The sequence below is a fragment of the Mugil cephalus genome, chromosome 11 (genome assembly GCF_022458985.1).
Source record: "Mugil cephalus isolate CIBA_MC_2020 chromosome 11, CIBA_Mcephalus_1.1, whole genome shotgun sequence".
Lineage (NCBI taxonomy): Eukaryota > Metazoa > Chordata > Actinopteri > Mugiliformes > Mugilidae > Mugil > Mugil cephalus.
In genome coordinates this window covers 21,992,478-22,010,491 of record NC_061780.1, presented here as the reverse complement: position 1 = coordinate 22,010,491, position 18,014 = coordinate 21,992,478, and the positions used below count along the sequence as shown (strand labels likewise).

General features: G+C 40.5%; 2 protein-coding genes across 2 annotated transcripts in view; one reads left to right on the top strand and one right to left on the bottom strand.

The window, feature by feature from the left end:
- Positions 1 to 579: 579 nt before the first annotated feature.
- LOC125015850 (acidic amino acid decarboxylase GADL1-like) lies at positions 580 to 10,068 on the bottom strand. Its single transcript, XM_047597861.1, has 15 exons — positions 9,945 to 10,068; positions 8,316 to 8,509; positions 8,102 to 8,228; positions 7,253 to 7,343; positions 6,999 to 7,108; positions 5,660 to 5,775; positions 5,236 to 5,315; positions 5,001 to 5,055; positions 4,791 to 4,907; positions 4,636 to 4,700; positions 4,394 to 4,475; positions 2,111 to 2,310; positions 1,538 to 1,589; positions 1,287 to 1,376; positions 580 to 1,198 (listed from the first exon to the last, which is right to left on the bottom strand). Exons 1-15 carry the CDS (start codon positions 9,973 to 9,975, stop codon positions 1,025 to 1,027), a joined length of 1,584 nt encoding a protein of 527 aa, XP_047453817.1. The 5' UTR covers positions 9,976 to 10,068; the 3' UTR covers positions 580 to 1,024.
- Positions 10,069 to 16,496: 6,428 nt separating this feature from the next.
- Positions 16,497 to 18,014, top strand: part of LOC125015849 (dolichyl-diphosphooligosaccharide--protein glycosyltransferase subunit STT3B-like) — a 56,954-nt gene continuing 55,436 nt past the window's right edge. Inside the window, exon 1 of the mRNA XM_047597859.1 lies at positions 16,497 to 17,149. Within this exon, the coding sequence (XP_047453815.1) occupies positions 16,848 to 17,149 (302 nt within the window). The 5' untranslated portion in view covers positions 16,497 to 16,847. The remainder of the gene's footprint in view (positions 17,150 to 18,014) is intronic.

The window sequence follows — 18,014 nt, the reverse complement described above, 5'->3', positions numbered from 1 at the left end:
GCAGCAACAGACCGGACAAGATTAACAATTAGACATTCAGACGTTCCTCCATCCAAGTGATCTGTGCAGCTATACATGTGTGGCCAAGTTTTTGTTTGTATGTCAATTTCATTTTTAATAAAGTCCTATATATAAAAAAAATTTTAACTTGTTGATCTGCTATGCTTAAATTGCACTACACTACAGACACTATATGTCACTTTCCCTGATTCGAAATGGGTTGTGTGAGGTACACTGATCAGCCACAACATTAAAACCACCGACAGGAGAAGTAAATAACATTGACCCTGTTGTGACAAATCAGCGCTCTGCTGGGAAACTTCTGAATTGGACATTTGTGTGGATTTTACCTAGACATGTACCACAGACCTAGACCCCCCCCCCCCATACCAGACACCACAGGACACCCTCAGAAGGCCCATGTCCATTCTCCGAAGAACTGTTTCTGAGTCACAGTAGAGACATGCACAATATTACGTGGTCATAATGTTATGCCTGATCAGTGTATAAACAAATTGGTCACAGAATACTTCATTTCATGGTGATGACTCTATTTGTTTTGACTTTAACACATGGAGACCCGGGGTTGTTGATTTTTATTAATTTCTTTCAAATATTGAAAATTGCATTACACAAAAACAAATTCAGCTTATAAAAAACAGCAGGTGGTTCACAGACGCTTTTCTAGAACTTCTCTATTTTTCTCACATTCACATCTTTTTAACAGACAGCAAAACAACTTAAAGTCAGTAATTATAAACAGATACTCGTCGGATACTAATAACATTTAAATATACAGCAATTAATTCAGATGATAGTTATTCAGGAACGACAAAACAAGTGCAAAGGCAGTCTTGCATCCAACATGTAGTACATATGACATATTTGACACCTGAAACTGGTAGTGTTTGCAGAAATATCTGCACTCTGGTCTCTTACAACAAAGAATCCAACAAGAAATGTGCAGTGGTGGTAACAGTATACCAATGATGACCAAATCTGTTGCTGTCAGGTGAGTCTTTCTTCACAAGTCCTTTCCCAGATTGTGTATCTCATCCAGGACAAAGTCCATGTCCACCCTGCTGACCTGAGGGTTGATGACCACCATCCTGAAGAAGTTGGGTTTGTCGCCGTGGGTCTGGTAGCAAATCATCATGCTGCCCTTCTTCATCATGCGCTCTTTCACCACCGGAGCCACCTGCAGAGGAAGAAAGAGGACCCTGCTATAACTGACAGCCCTGACACCCGCGAGTCAAACGTCAACATGTCAAAATGAATCTCCTCACCCCTTGGAGCTTCTTCCAGAGTTCAGGGCTGTCGGGGAGGTTCCTCAGACTCGGTGGAACGTACCAGAAGGAAACATTTGTGTATTCAGGCTGCAGAGAGAAAAGGATCAACTTAGAATCTACACTGGATATGTCTACGAATAAGTCTACGAATATTTCAATGGAATATTTGGAAATGGAATGGAAATAACAGTAATGGCTATGAGTATTATTATTTCTGTTGTGTAGTGTGAAGTTGTGGATGAACTTACTTCCATCACCAAACGAAATCCTTCTCTTTTCTTGATTTCTTGTGCAAGGTACCTGCAAATTAAGCAAAGCACAAGGTTTAGATTCCTAGATTATTAGTCCTGCAACCACACCAATATAACCTACATCTACATCTTAGAGTTTATCCCCAAATTATTGGATCACCTGCTGGCAAAAATACTATATACTATACAACCGAACTTAAATACAGGTTCTTTCAAGCTCATAACGACACAGGACAAATACAATAGTGTTATTGTAAGGTATCAATAAAACCTACAAAATCCATTTTAATCATATGTGTCTAAGTCTGATTTATTTTTTGAATAATATTTAGCTTCAAAACAAATGTCACAAATGTCTGACAATTAAATTCAACATGTAAGAATGATTTCCACCACTAGAGTACACTGTGCACCAGTTGACTTCTCTAACTAAACTCTAACTAAACCCAAGGGCTTGAGTTATTTAATATTGTTACTGGTACCCACTGCGTGTCTGTACAATTTATGTATTTATTTATCTATAAGGAGTGCTCCATTAAAATGCATCTGTGTGTGTTTCCTCAGACTAACTTGGCCATGGCGACCGCTCGGTCCACCCTTCGCTCCAGCTCTTTGTTTCCCAGAGCCTTCCACATGAGCCAAAACTTGAAGGCATCCGGTTTCCTGCTGCACTGGACCGACTTGTCCCCAGTGTCATAGCTGACGTCGTAGAACTTATCCTGCTGGAAGAGGTAGGAGGCCCGAGCAGAGTGGCAGCGCTGGAGGAGACTCTGAGGAAGCACAGTGACGGGGAAGGTTTATACGGCACATAAATAAATAAATGAATGAATGAATAAATTAATGCACATACACTGTCTTCGGATGCAAGAGTAAACACATGACAGGAAGTACTCAGAGGGTTGTTCAGAGTCACCACAAAGAAGAAAAGAAGTTCATCGGAAGAAGTGTGCATGCACAAGAGGGCCAGTTATAAGATTACTAACCCAGAGATGCCAATGGACACACTAAAAAATATATGGCCTAATAAATATCTGAATAACAGACGTAATTATATTTTCCATGAATACCTATTAAATAATTCCAGATGTGTTGTTCACTTCCTTTCATGGCTTTTACCCTGGTTGTGCTACTTCCAAACATGTTTGTTCATATAAAAGCTCTTATGCAATCACATTTCAGCCATGATTTGTTGCTAGGGTCAAAGAAATCTGCCTGGAGGCCTTCAGAATCAGTTTTGCAGGCCCTGCAGCATAAAATAAGTGGTGCGTCAAACTGTTGCTTTAACAGTTCAGATGTTGAGGTGATGATACCAGGGCTTGCTAGCAGGTGCAGGTAATGTATTCAGACCCTTGATTGGGTAGTCAGAGAGTGAGCTAGGCTAGCCAGAGCCAGCAAACTGCATCTGTTGTGGGCTGGATGAGCAAAAATGTATAAAAAAGAATTGTGTTGATTTAATAGCTGTTTTGTCACCGCATAGTGGCTGAAAGAGGAGAAAAATTGGTTTGGTTGAGGATTTATTGTCAAAGCCATTTTCAAGATAATTGTTAAGAAAGGTCAGTCAACTCAGAGGCTCAGAGGCTCGTCAGCCACTTTCACTCTACTTGTTTCTTAAGTTCTGGTGAGTAAAATTGATTATATTTTCATCTTTTATTTATCTTTTTACCATTTTATTGGGTCGACATTGATGCCTCTGCTAGATATGATGTATGTGTGAGGGAGAGGAGACATGCAAACCTAACTCAAAGCTGCACAGCTTCTCAATAGGTATCAAAGACACAAACATGTGTGCATTCAAATACATTATTTGTTTTACAGATTTTTGTCCCACATTTTAAGAAGTGAAATGCCAGCAATTTTTATTGATATTGTTATAGATGAAACAGATATGGACAACAGTGTTTAAGGTGAAAATCTTGCGAGAATGTTTTTTTTTGTTGTTGTTGTTTTTTTTTTTTTTTTGCCAACAAATCCAAACTAAATCATTTTTAATTAACTTGGTCAGATCAGTTAGATGTTCTTAATCAGGTCTGCAGTCATTATGTTCATTCCCCTTTTGAAATACCGCAACCCACACCTGGCACAGCCACAGCTGGCTCAGAAAGTAAAACAAATCGAAAAGAAAGAGAAAAAAGAAAGACCTGTCTTTAGGAAGAGGAAGAAGAACAGTTATGAAACTGATGCATGCAGCAAGTTCTCTGAGAGGACGAAAATTGCTTAGAAAATCAGTGCACAAGGGGACACATCACTAAGTTCATTCATTTTGTTGTGACTAAAACTTGTATAGTCTCTGACTCTCACTTGATATAGTGGTAATAGTGGTATAGTGGTAATTTCATTGAGCTTGTGGCCTTTCCATGTCTAATCAGACTATGCCTTGCAGTGCAGTTAGCATGAATTTCCCTTGTACCCAAAAGTCTTATCTACGGCAGTGTAAAGAATGTGCATAATAATGTGATAAAACACACCAGGATTGTAATTTCTACATTTGTACAAACCAAACCAGCAAATTAACTCTGAAAGGGTGAACTCTGAGCACTGAGTCATACATTAGAGATCACAGAGAAACCAAAAACACACACTTTTCAGTCCTTCTGGGAGCAAATATTCAAAGTGCTAAACTGTAATGTACCTCTTTAGTCTGGTTTCTCTAACTTACTTGTTCTCACAATGTAATATTTGAAAAATATATATTTTTTTATAGCCCATTTTCTGACAACGCAGCAAATCAAATGGTCTGAAAAGGTTAATTCTGCAAAGGTATAGCTGCACTTTTACAGGGTTAAAAACGTTAGAAAGCACAGGGCTTGAAGGCCGGAAGCTGCTTTATCAGATAACAAGTGGGATTATTCTTACTGTTTTGTCTCTGACCAGGAAAGCGGAGCACTGCAGACATGCCATCAACATCTTGTGAGGATTCCAGGCAACAGAGTCAGCTCTTATCACAAACACACAGAACAGAATGTGCACACGATGAGCGTTTTATCACTGCTGGAGATATCCGGCATGCACCTTTACTGAGATGTAAAGATGCCTTTTCAACAGCACATGGGCTAGAAAATTATCGCTAACCTCTGTGATATCATCTCTTTATTTACCTGTGGATGCCTTTGACCAAGTGTTTATGCTTCTTAGATACAAGAACTGCTCCTCCCCAGCATGCCTGAGGAAAAGAAAGGTAAAAGAATAAGAATGACGGGCACTGATGGATGCATTTCAGGAAGTAAATGAGTGATTTCATCTTTGAGCTCACATCCACGTGCAGCCACAGGTTGTGCTTCTCACAGATGTCGGCGATTTCTTCGATGGGATCAAACGCTCCAAGCACCGTGGTCCCTGCTGTGGCGTTTACCATGAAGGGAACGGCACCCTGCACACATGCACACAGTCAAGGACATATTTTCTTGCACACTATGTCAAGCGCTTTTAGCAAACCCCAGAATAGGGAAGACGGCCGCCTCACCTCACGTTTAGCAGATTCTATTTGCTCCAGCAGAGCAGAAGGAATCATCTTTCCCCTGACAAACACACAAAACAATTCATGATCCAGATGGGAGTGGCTAAACAGTTATAATCCCGGTCAACTCCTGACTTGTTAGACTTCTCAGTTATCACAAACACACAATGATAGGAGCGAGGCCAATGGCAACTGTTAAATGTGTCCACTCAAGAACTGTCCCATGAGAGTGTCAAATTACCTTTCATCAGAAAGCACCGCACAGACATTGTCAGTGCCGATTCCCAGTAAAGCTGCGGCTTTGGAAATAGAGTAATGACACTGGAAGAGATTAAACAACAGTCAGTGCTTCAAACTGAACCACAACCAACATGTTTACACAAAGTACATCACCATGCGAGGCACGATTATTAGTATTATAAGTATATCAACGATTTAATTAATGTTGTGGGGAAAAAAAAATGTTTCTTATTAAGGTGATGAAAGTAAAAGGTGAAGGGTAGCTCCAACAAAGAATTTTTCATTCAACAAAAAGGTCTGCAGGTTTTTTGCTCTGGAATTTAGAAAATGTCACCAGAGAAACTATTTCATAACTTTATCAATTTCTACAAGTCCATCAAAATTAAGCCACAGGCATTTTGTGCGGTGGCATTTAGAGAACATACCTCCTGTGATGTGAATAGAACGAGTCGTGGGGAAGCACAGAGCCCACGCTCTTTAATGTCTGGACAGTGACGGTACCTTGCCAAATTTAAGGCGTACATGTTGGACATCGAACCACCTGAAAGGAAAAAAGCATTCCAGATGTTATGTGTTGAGACGCAGATGTTAAAGTATATCTGATCATGATTATTATTAACACACCCCAGTTCACACCTTTTAGATGGAAACGTCCCAGATAGCAAAGTAAATGTGGTCTACGTATATAGCACATGGATTGCCCACTCCAGGGCTGCATGTCACCAACATTTAGCAGCCAGAAATGGAACCCCAGATGTGGGCCGCAACATAAATATATTTCTCCATAAAAACGAATGACCCACCAAGTTCAATTCAATCAAAACAAATTGTGCTCGTTAATTCAGGAAAATGAGCCAGTGTTTCATATCTGTGAGGCCAAATCAGATTAGCAGTGTTTCCAATTAACGTAATGAGACTCAGGTGTTGTTCAGTGCCCTGTTTTGTTTAAATAATAATCTGCGATTGCTTAATACTGTTGCTCAGAAGGGTGGAAAAAAGCATCTTTAAAAATTCGGGATCCACAAATCCAAAGTCAGACACAATGTGATCAAGCGGAGGTGACTTAAGACGACCGTGGGAGTGGTCGACCATCAATGATCACTCTATAATAGTCTGAGAGGTCACAGAGGAACCCAGGAGAACTTCGAAAGCTACTAAAGGCCTCCATCACATTGACTAATGTTAATGTTTGTGTGACACAGCTCCCCCCCCCTGGACAGGGTGGGATAACACAACAGAGAGAAAACCAAGACAGAATACAAATTATGACCCCTAAGATCATAACACTACTATCAGGAAAACACTGAACAACCAGGGTGTATGTCACAAGGACAAAGACGTTGTTCTCCAAAAACAAAAGAACATGACTGGGACAATGTTTTGGAGACAGATTAGAATTGTTTGGTTTGGTTTATACGTGTTGTTGTGAATTATACCTAAAAAAAAAAAGAATGGTTAAAGAAGAATTAAATGAATGTTTTGTAACGGCCAATTCAAAGTCCTGACATTAATCCAATAGACATTTTGTGAAAGCAAGCAGTTCACAACTTCCAACTCCTGTACTGAGGAATGGGTTAACATTCCTCCAGAACACTGTGGATATTATTACTACATTATTACTACAAGGGGCTCGCATACAGTTCCCATACTTTTGCATTTGTTTGGTTGGGTTCTCTGATATTCTGAGTAATTTTTATGCAGAAAATCATGAAGGTCCCCAACTTCTTTAAGTGACACCGTATGCGCTAATATATGTCAGCCTACCTGCATTGAAGATCCCATCACCTCCTTCCTCCCAGCCCACCAGCTCCATCATCTTTCTCAACACAGCTTCCTCCATGAGGCTAAAGACTGGAGCCACCTCATATGTGTACCTAATGGAAACCACACATACACTGTTGTTCAGAGAAATTGCATAATGTTCTGTGTAAGAAAAATTCATCGAACGCTGCATTGCACAAATCCTTGTAGGATTTCAACACAAACATTCATCATATATTATAAGTGGTGTGACTCACAGACTGGGTTTGAGGGCCTCAGCAATGAAACTTGCCCCCAGAGAGTAGGGCTCCATCCCAGCGTAGAGCTGATTGAAGAAACGAGGATGGGCTAGAAATAATGAAAGAGATGAATTAGAGCGGGTGACAATCAGATCATTGTGGCTTTGAGATGTGTGCTAATTTCATTGTACAAATTTGGACGTGTGCTCTTCTTGTTCAGTATAGGCAGTAGGCAAACGCGGAATTAGTCTCTAATGTCCTAACATGTGTAACAGAAAGAACAACTCCCCCATACATCTAAACAGGGTTGCTTTATTACTTCTATTACTATTACTATTCTATTACGTCTTTGCAAAAAAATGTCATTTGTTCTTTCACAATTTGCCTTTTGATGAGAGCTAGAGCCACATGATTCAAAATGACACGGAAAATTAACTCATAAAGAAGACACACAAGGGGCTAAGTAGTGAAAGCAGAGGGAAATCAGTCCGAAAGAGACACAGGTGCTAAACAACTCCCGAAAAGCATCAAAACCTACCAGGGTTCAAAGTGGCTGCAAATAGATTCCCACTTACAAACAACAAAAAGACACAAATCTACAACTGAGAGATTCTCACCGACCACAACGAAAAAATCAACCAATACAAAGAAAATAATTGCTTTGTGGCTCTTTCACTCAGGTTGTCTTGAATGTAGAAGACGTGACGAGCCTTTATCATGTCTACGTAGAGTCTGTTGTGTCAAGCATGAGTCAGTGTAAGTGATTTGGTACATAAATGCTAATGCTGCTAGCATAGCAGAAGAGCTGAGCTAGCCATCCATTAAACTGAAGCTCTGATACCATTTCCTTACAAATAGAGAACTTACTGGTCTTGACGCTGTATTTGATGGTGTCTCTTAAGCGCTGCAAGATCTTGGACTCGGACTCCCCTCCTTCTCCTAGCTCCAGATCAAGCAATTCCTTCAGCTGCTCGGGGGACTGCCACTCGCAAACCTGGTCAGCAGGGGTAAAAACACCTCACAGAATTTGCTGTATAGGTACATATCTACAACAGAGGGAGTAAATAACGCCATTGATTACCTTTTCTTTAACATCGATGGCCTTCTTCACCGCTTCCTCCATAATCATGGCCATGGTTTGGCGAAGGAAGTTCTCTGCTTCCAGTGGGTCCACACCAGGATCATTGAGACGGACGTTGTCAATAACATCCGCAGAACATTTTGGTTGGTGTTCATGATTGTTCCTCGGGCCTTGGTTTTCACTGAGATTCGCCCCTGAATAAAGCAAATAAAACCTTTGATGTCTTTTAAGCTATTTGAGGTAGATCAGATACAGACATTACTCAAACATGACTCAATCGTTTTGGCAGTAGTGGAGACAGAACTCAACACTGTCTACCTCTGCAGTTTTACAAGTTTGTTCCTTGAGGCCATCTGTGCCAACATTACCTCTGATGTTCGTTTAGTGGTTACTGAATGATTACAACATGTTGTATTATTTGCATTTCTGTAAGACATAAATGAACCTAAAGACATGATCAGTCTTTTGCTGAAGCTCTGCTTCATCACATACACCCTAGTAATATTGAAGTTTCCATGTCGATGACGTTCACTGATGTCATAGTCAAGTCATTGTTAGGTGCTTATAAAGTTAAAGACAAAGTCTATTTACTTGCACCATGACTTGTTTGCGCCATGAATCAACAGCAGTTAACCCTCTGGAGTCCAGAGTTTAATTGGCTTTTTTTGATTACTTTTGACTACCAACTCTTCCCCTTGTTCTTTAGGTTAGGTTTCATTCTTTTAAGCACAACCTCACATGTGTCATTTTACAATTATTTATTTTTTTCATTTCAACAAACTGTATTAATACATTGGACCTAAAACCAGACTAAAACCACCAAATCCCAGTAGGAAAAGTTAGATTTTTCACGGTAAAATCCACAAACATGTTGAACTAACCATTTTTTTTAACTTAGGATGTAAATCTAAAGTATAAATTTAGCAAACAACAAAGCTATTAATAATTATTTCCATTAAAATGGAGTAAATGACTGAGTATAGCCCCACTCCCACTGCCTCTGACACATTATTTCTTGAGTTCATGGGTTGTGGGATGCATTTTTTTCTACCAATAGGAAAGGGTGTTATTTTTTTAGTTCTTTCTTTTGAGTATTTGAAGCTAGCTGGCAACCTCCGCTTGCTGGCATTTTGCTTTTCACCCTTTCTCTGTGCACCAAACACCACGACAATATTCAGGAAAAAATGTGTCATAAATTACTTATAATAACACTAGTTTTACTTATCAACACAATTTAAAAACTGGTCTATAGTTTAAAGTTAGCACTTTCTACAAAAGTTGAAACACAGATTCAGTGATGCTGTGTCCTGCTGCTACATTATCTTAAACTGGTCATGTGATTCAGACACTCCTGAGGGTTAAACTGTAAAATTATTATAGTTATTTATAATAATGTGTTCTGTCAGTGTTGTGATTTGGTCAAGCAATCAATCAATCTTTAAATGTTCGGAGCATTCGTACACTGCATAGCAACAAAGATCATTCACCCAGTCCCATAACCACCCACTGTGTAAAATTAGCATAATAATGTGAAATAATGCACAGTATCATCAGTAAAGTACAAAAGCTATGCTAATCATCTGTCTTTAAAATCTACAATAAAAACCGAAAATAATCCAATTTCCTTACCCTTGATGTCTTTTTCCATGTTCAATGCCATTTCTTTGATGCAGCTTTATTGCCAGTGGTGGTTACTGAGCAGTTATGCAGTATTTATACGTTTTGGTTCCTCATAATGACGTTTCAACATTTCAACACAGTGCTGCATCATAAGTGGCTGACTGCCAGTACTTTGAGTTTATGCGTATACCTGGAATGCTTAAGAAATTTTCCATGTCAGCAATCAGACAAAAGGCAGGAAAACTACCAGTTGACTGGTTCACACACCTTACGCTGTCTTTTATAATCAGCTCCATTATATACGCCACTTTTTATGCGTTTTCACAGGGGTTGTGTAATTATAACCTTGATACGGGTACACGTATGAGCTTGCATTTAGTTCACAGAGAAACTTGAATGCATGCAAATGTTGTCCTGAAATGTTACATCCTCCATATCCACAGTTAAAACTGTGTCTTTGCTTCTAAACTGATAACAAAGATGGAAACCCACATGACTGGTACAGGTCAATGTAAGATGACTTTAAAATAATCCGTTCACATAGAGGAGCTGGATTGAATTTAAGTTACATGAGTCATGCTTTTGCTCAAGCGATGATCCTTGAGTAAGCAATGGAAGAACACTGAGGAGAGGAAATTAGGGATTAGGAACACTGTGTGAAATTCTGGCACGCTATGAATTTATCATGTGGGAATATCCACTGCTTGTCACTGGTGTGGTTAATCTGCAGCTGCGAGTAAAGCTAGATATCTCAAGCAAGGGCGAAATAGACTATGGATTTTCTTTCTACACTCTATTATGAGTCAAAACCTTGCTAATAATTCTTTTTACTATCAAGTATATGCTGTATTCTGACTGATTTTTCACAAGAATCAACATTGGAGTTAACAGCAACACATTATCTCACATCTTACATAAGTTCTGACTTCTGCTACAGATCAGTAAAATCAATTTCAGGTGAGCAAACAGAGCAAATATAATAGTATGTTCCACAAAGATTACTTTTTATAGACAACTAATGGTTAATGTAGATTATAGGATTGCGTTCCTATCCTTTTAAAGCGCACGTTTCCACAGACAGAAATGAGGCTTTCATTTAATTCTCTCATGTTTTTTTTTTTTTTTTTTTTTTCTTAATGATACTGGCTCTCCACAGACAGTAAACAATTCTCTCAGAACCGGAGGATTTGAGCAAAACTGCCCATCCATGTATTCTCTCTTTTCGGTGTCTATTTATGACACCGCCCACATTTGCATTTTTTTGTCCACCTGCTGTGTGGGGGTGGCACAATAATGGCTCAAGCACAATAAGGGATCAAACTGTACACAAATCCAGCTGATAAGCAGATGGGGAGGCTTAAAAACCTCGGCCGTTGGCCGAGAAGGACTGAAGCGGGATTGACGTCCTCACCACGCCTTGGCTTTTCGCAAAGGCTACAAAACAATGGTGTTAAAAAGAAGTGTGTCACCTCTTAAAATTGCAGAATCAACAAGGTGCTTTATGTGGCAATAGTTATCAAATATTGCATTCGATGAGTTACAGTGAAATACCATTGAGAAAACAATCAGAAGTGTTCCATGAATCGGAAGTGTGACCGTAATGTGTTCATTCATTCTTTAAGCATAAGCCAATAGTGAGTAAGCCGCTCGCAGGCATTGTACTAATGCTTATTTTTCTACTAAACAGGCTGTATATTCTGCTCATGGACGCTTGCAGCAACATTCAGTACCAAAAGCAAAAAGCTGATGTAGGTTGTCATCATGTGGCTGAAAACGGCATTGCAAGTAGAGGAGACTTGAGCCCAAGGTATATGTACAGCAGTATAACACCAATACAAGATATCATAGCTATGAAATAAAATAACATACTCGTTTGTATGTTACTAGTTGCTGGTAAATCAAATCAAAAAGAGATAAAATTGTTGTATGTTGCATTTTAGCAGCTTGGCCACATGAGGCACAGCATCACAAAGGATGCATCTGAATGTGTCACATCAAGATAACTTGCGGAAAGTATTCATGTTGTTGTTATTTATAAAATCCAAAAATGCGTGATTGGATTGAATGAATGCACAGTGCGTATACTATACTATAGTTTACAGTTAAAACCATCCCAAACGGCTCCATCTCGTACAAGTGAAATTATGAAAGCTTGATAACACCTTCACTTAAGTGTGCGTGTGTATGGTTTGACAGAGAGCTACTAGCAGGAACACATACCAAACCACAAACGGCTTCCTGTGTTTCGATAGTAGGATACTCACTGATTACAGAAAGGATGTGTACGGTGCACAGATGTTACTAATGAATGAGCTCGACTCATAAGTTGCAAAGGTCGCTGTCGAACACTTCATTAATTACTCTACTAGCCGGCACTGTTAAAACATGCAAAATGACATTTGTTCAGTGGTTATTAACGGCATGCTCCTTTAAGCATATTATTGGTCTTTTCATACGAGAGGCTGCCAGATGTGACATGACAGCTACGACGGGCCCAACGCTATTTTGAGAAACCTTACGTTTTTCTTTTTTCTTTTGTCGTGATACATGTGATGGCGGAGTAGAAATGCAGAAGTCGCAGATACTCAGCGGAACCGAAACATGTTTTCACGAACAAAGTATTCATTGTGGATAGTTCTGGTGAACACTGAAAGAAGATAACGTGCGCTCAGACTGCGCTATATTGAAAGGCTGTTTTTAAAACAACGAGCTTTCTCGACCATCTGATCGGAGCATGAAACTTCCATCTCTGGTGTTGCTTTCACAAATACCACATTATGCAAAATAGGTGTTGTGGACACACTAGGCTGAACTCTCAATCTACACCGCCTTTAAACTCACGGGGCTGTTTCTCATTTATACCTACATGTGTGTATGAACAACTTTAATGGAGCTCCCTTGCACATTATGCGTGGAACTGATTTGAGATGTTGCAAGAATTTACAGGTCACCTTCAAACTTTCTATTTCTTCTCTCCAGCGGTGTGTAGCAGTCTATTTGCATGCGCCATTATCCTACTGTGTAATATTGTGTGTTTTTAGTAAGAAAAGTTAATGTACAATGTATCTGTGGTATCTTGTACCACATATGGCCTCAATCCCTTTCTCTGCTTTTCTTCAGGCAAAAGCTCTCAGACATTAATCCAGTATTGTTGAAGGTGACACAGACAGTTGTTGTGAGTACCACGGGAGGACTGTAGCAAACTTCACCTGCCTTCACAGCACATTATATGAATCCAATGCATTTTATTAGAAATAAACTCAGTCTGGGTGCTCTTCATTAAAATGCCACTTCAACAACCCAACAGTCCAAGGACAGTAAACACCCCACATGTACCACACAGGCATGCACACCAGTCACTTGACTTTCAAAGAGACTAAGCGTGAACACATTTTCTGTCTTTTAGAATTTAGGACCCACGAACGTGAACATATTGTGAAACAATGGGTTCCATTTACTATGTGTTCGAGGCCTTTGTTTTGACATTAATGTCGTTAAGCCCCTCTTTGCAGTTATTTTTTCCTGTTAGTGGTTGGCCTCTGTGTAGCTGTGTCTCCTTTCAGACATTTTTATCTCTTTAGCCTCGGTGTACTGTACGTCTTTTAGTCAGCAGGTTTTTTCTTTCGGGTAATTTGCAGATGAATCTTAGTCCTGTGTCTTTGTTCAACTGCGTGTGCCTGCGGATCCATTGACTAATTTGCCTATGTCATATGCAAATAACAATAAACTTTAAAATAATTTACATACACTACCGGTCAAAGGTTTTACAAACGCACACAGTATCCTCTGGTATAGTTGGTTCAGGGTTTTAACCCACTGCAAGATAATGACCCAAAACTTTAGTCTAAACTCTACCAGAACTACCTTGAACACATGGAGTGGACTATGGCCCAGTCTCTAGACTTTAACCCCATGGAGCTGGTTTGTGATGAACTGGACAGAAGAGTGAAAGCAAAGTATTCTACATGTGACACACATTTCTGGGAACCTCTGCAAGAAAATTGGGAAGAACTATTTTAGATATAAAGAATGTCACAAGTGTCTTCACATGTTAAATCAGCAAAAGATGGTTACTTTGATGAGTCGAAAGTTTGCAATAGATTCTGGGTTATATTTTGATTCCATGTTCTTTTTTTCTTTAACTTGTTTACTTGGTCTATGCTTTCATTTCAGTGTAAAATGAGATATTAAAATGAATACGTTTCAAAAGATTGAAATAACACAAGTATGAAGAAATCCACAGCTGACGTTAAGCTATTATACTGTTACATGTTGCCAGCTATAAAAATTAAACTTGAGAGGACCAAGCATTGGTCCTTGTGGAACCCCGTGATACCTCTTTTGTAGAGGTGAATACTGCACACACAAAAAACATTCCTCTTTCTAGTACTTTTACTCATTTACTAAAAGTTAATCTGAAAACTGCTAAAAAACCACTGTCAACCATTATCAGATTTTGACTTCCTGACTGGGAACCTGGTTATGTGTCACAGCTCTTCAAACGTCAAGACGGCAGGAAGAAGACTGATAAAAGAGATGAGACGAAGAAGAATCATGTGTGGGAGACAAACTTCAAATTTCAAACATGTGTTCAATTTTAAACAAATGTATAAGGGCAACCTTTCAGAAATCTAAATATGTAAAGAAATATATAATGCAAATATATAATGCAAATGTTTGGATTCTCTCAGTGTTCATTCAAACCTGCAAAAAACAAAACAAAAAAACATTACAACTCACAACCTGCAGTCACAGAGCTCTCTGCATTAAGTAGTTATTTGCTGCTCATTAATTATTTTCAAAAGAGACCATCATGTTCATCATGTCAGTAGTAGTTTATCAGTCTATAAACATTTAGTTTTGTTCAGGAAGCCTCCGTCTGAAGCAGATACTTATCAACCTCTGGAGGTCTTCTCAGGGCAGTGCACCTCTTCTGCCTCAGGACTATTCCTCTCCTCTTTATGGTAGGATGGATCCTGTCTGTCTATTTGCATCCAAGACACAGATTTAATGGTCTCAGACTCCCAAAGCTGCTAGAGGAATGCGCTGTTTTAATCCACCAGCAAAGATGTTTACTGATAGAAAGATGAACCATTGTAGGTCATTGCTAGGCCATGACACACGCAGTATTGAGTGTTGAGCTACATTTTTCTTCTGCTGAATCGCATGGTACTCCTGTTCCATAAAAAGTTAATAAGTTATAGAAACGGAGGCAAAGACATTAAATGCTTTCAGAGTGCTGATAGGTTGTGAAAGTGGTTCTAGCAGAAGATGTGTGAAGGAGTAAAAGGTTCATTCAAGATACACATCTGACTTTGACACAAATATGTACAGGCCAGTGATATTATTCCCCTGCAGTTTGCTAGACATAGGCTTACTCAACCACTCAATAACAACAGAAATAATAATAATAATAATGGAAAAAATATCTTTGAAGGACAGCTTATTAAATGTAAACATTCTCCTAATTTACTTCTTTGCACTAAACAAGAGAAAAAATCTGAAGTTCTCATTATTTACAGGTTATGCTGTCATATTACTGTTCAGGCCTGCTTGAGGTTAAATTCGGTTGTATGGTGTCCACATACTACAATGAGGTTGACACGCCTGCTTTAGAGACTAAGTCACCCACCCACGCCTATAATAATGTTAATATTATCAAGAGCTAGCAGAATAAAAACTAAAAGCTAATGAGTTTCACAGATTACTAGCAGTCAAAGGTTCGGACACACCTTGTTATTGAGCTGAGTAAAACTTTTGACTGGTAGCGTATATTTAGAATTCAAGGGTTTTTATTTGCCATTCACAACTACAGAAGCATGACATGTAAAGAAATAATGCAACTTAAATCCTGGATTATTTCCCATAAATAAGTATAGTACACAGATACGAAATAAAACAGTACAGATAAAGAATGTTAACTATTAAGTGATAAATAAAAACAGCAACATCAGCAGCTTGAATTTGTGCAAGTTTGTGTAAAACCGCATGCGTTTGTGTTATTCACACCAGAGTTTAGTGTGAATTTATTTATTTTAGCTCCCTCTTATTAGTTGTAACTTTTTTTTTCTTCCTCTTGGTCACAGTCTGTTGGAAATCCCTTCAACACCTTCCAGATGAAACCAACTCCATCCAATCAAGACGTCCCAGTATCCGTATGTAAGGGCTCATTACTTCCGGTGTGAACGAGTTAATCCGAGGCCTAACCTTGGTCCGGGGCCTGGGCCTCTCTCGTGTCACACTGGCTCTGTCGCTGCCAGATACATTTATTCAATATTTTTCTGTGACATTCATTTATTCCATTGGCTCGTGCGGGCCCCGGCGCTCCTGCGCTGTTCGCGTGCCATACGCTCTCCATCCTGTCCGTCATCTCCCGTGCTCATCCTCGAAGCTCGTGTGGCTCTCTAATCATTGGTCGAGGGGGCTGTCAGTCACTCGTGTCCTGCAGTGGGATTGGGCCTCTCCCGGAGTCGCGTCCCCCTCCACCGTACCTGTCTCGACGTGAGAGGCTGACTCTCTGATCCCGCCTCCCCGCCCTCCCTCATCCAGCTCCAAGGAAGGAAGGAAGGAGGAACTACCCGAGCCGCGTGTGTCACTTCCAGTGTGCTGCTGCAAAACCGCGTTGCTATGTGACTCCCTGGGACCATTTATCTGCTTTTTTTTGTTGCGGTGGGTGGGAAGGCAAGGTTAGAAAGTTTGGAATCGCCACGGGTGTTTTTTGGGGGGGGTGTGCGGGGCGCGCAAGGAACGTGGTGCAAGTGGTTTCGGAAGTGGAGCGTGGCAGAGAGAAGGAAGAAAGGGGGGGTGCTTTTCTTTCCTGTGTAATACCAGATAGCTTCGTTTTCTTTCTTTCTTTCTGTCTTTTTTTTTTTGCCCGCTTGCACGCTCACCGCGACGGGACTGACGTAGAATATGGCGGAGCATCACCCGGTTTCCGACAACAAACACAAATCCTCGCTGAACTCCGGAGCGTCGTACTCCGGGAACGGGCGCAGCAGCACGGCGGTGGCGGAGAGAGGCACCAACGCCGGACCCGGATCCGGAGGAGGAGGTGGTGGTGGTGGTGGAGGTCTGTCCGGCGGCCTGTCGCAGCCGGCCGGGTGGCAGTCGCTGCTGTCTTTCACCATCCTGTTCCTGGCCTGGCTGGCCGGCTTCAGCTCCAGGCTCTTCGCTGTCATACGCTTCGAGAGCATCATTCACGAGTTTGACCCCTGGTGAGTTTGTGTCCACACACACGCAGCTGGGTTTGAGGTTGTGACTCGAGGCGCGCTGCTACATTGTGGACGCTGGAGGTCCTTGGCAGCACTTGTCAGGAAGTTTCTTTTTAAGACACTGCTCTTATCTTATCTCGTCACGCGGCAAAAATTCCAAAAAAGCAACGTCTTCGCTGACACAAAAACACACAAATTGACCTATTACGGGGATTCTGCACGAAGGAAGCTCGTCTTTACCGACTTATGTGATTAATTATTATTGTCGAGTCATCAGACAATCATCTTGGACGGAGCTCGTGCCCTTTTGTAGACGAGTCTTCCACGTATTGTGTCTTTTCCTTATTATAATGCTGTTTTTTTTTTTAAAGGAAAAAAAAAATACAAGGTGAACCCAAAGTAATTCAGTCAGTGTGCAAAGTCGTGCAACGCCTGTGAATGTGTTGTAGTACTTTACAAAGGGCAACATTGGAACAGCCAGAGGAGGGGGGGAGGAGGTCATGGTAGAGTAAATGAGGACAATAGTGACAGCTTCATCTGACGCGGCTGAACCCGGAAAGAAGCAGCCATGAGGTAACTGGAGTCCTACTGGAGTCCTTGTAGAACAGATTTTGTTTACCTCCAGATCTTCCCTGTCCCGACTTGTTTATTTCCAGTTAAACCAGCCCTGACCGCGCAAGCCTCTGGTTTTTACTTTGTGTGCCAGCTGAGTGCTCCCATGCCTATTTTTCACAATGCACGCAGCGGATTTAAAGTTGCACCTCACCCCCCCAGACCTATGATGTGCTGGCGCATATTCCAAATGCAGCGGGGACATTTTCCCAAGCTTTGGCAGGTTCGCCGAACATGCCGTTGGTTTTACCTCAGG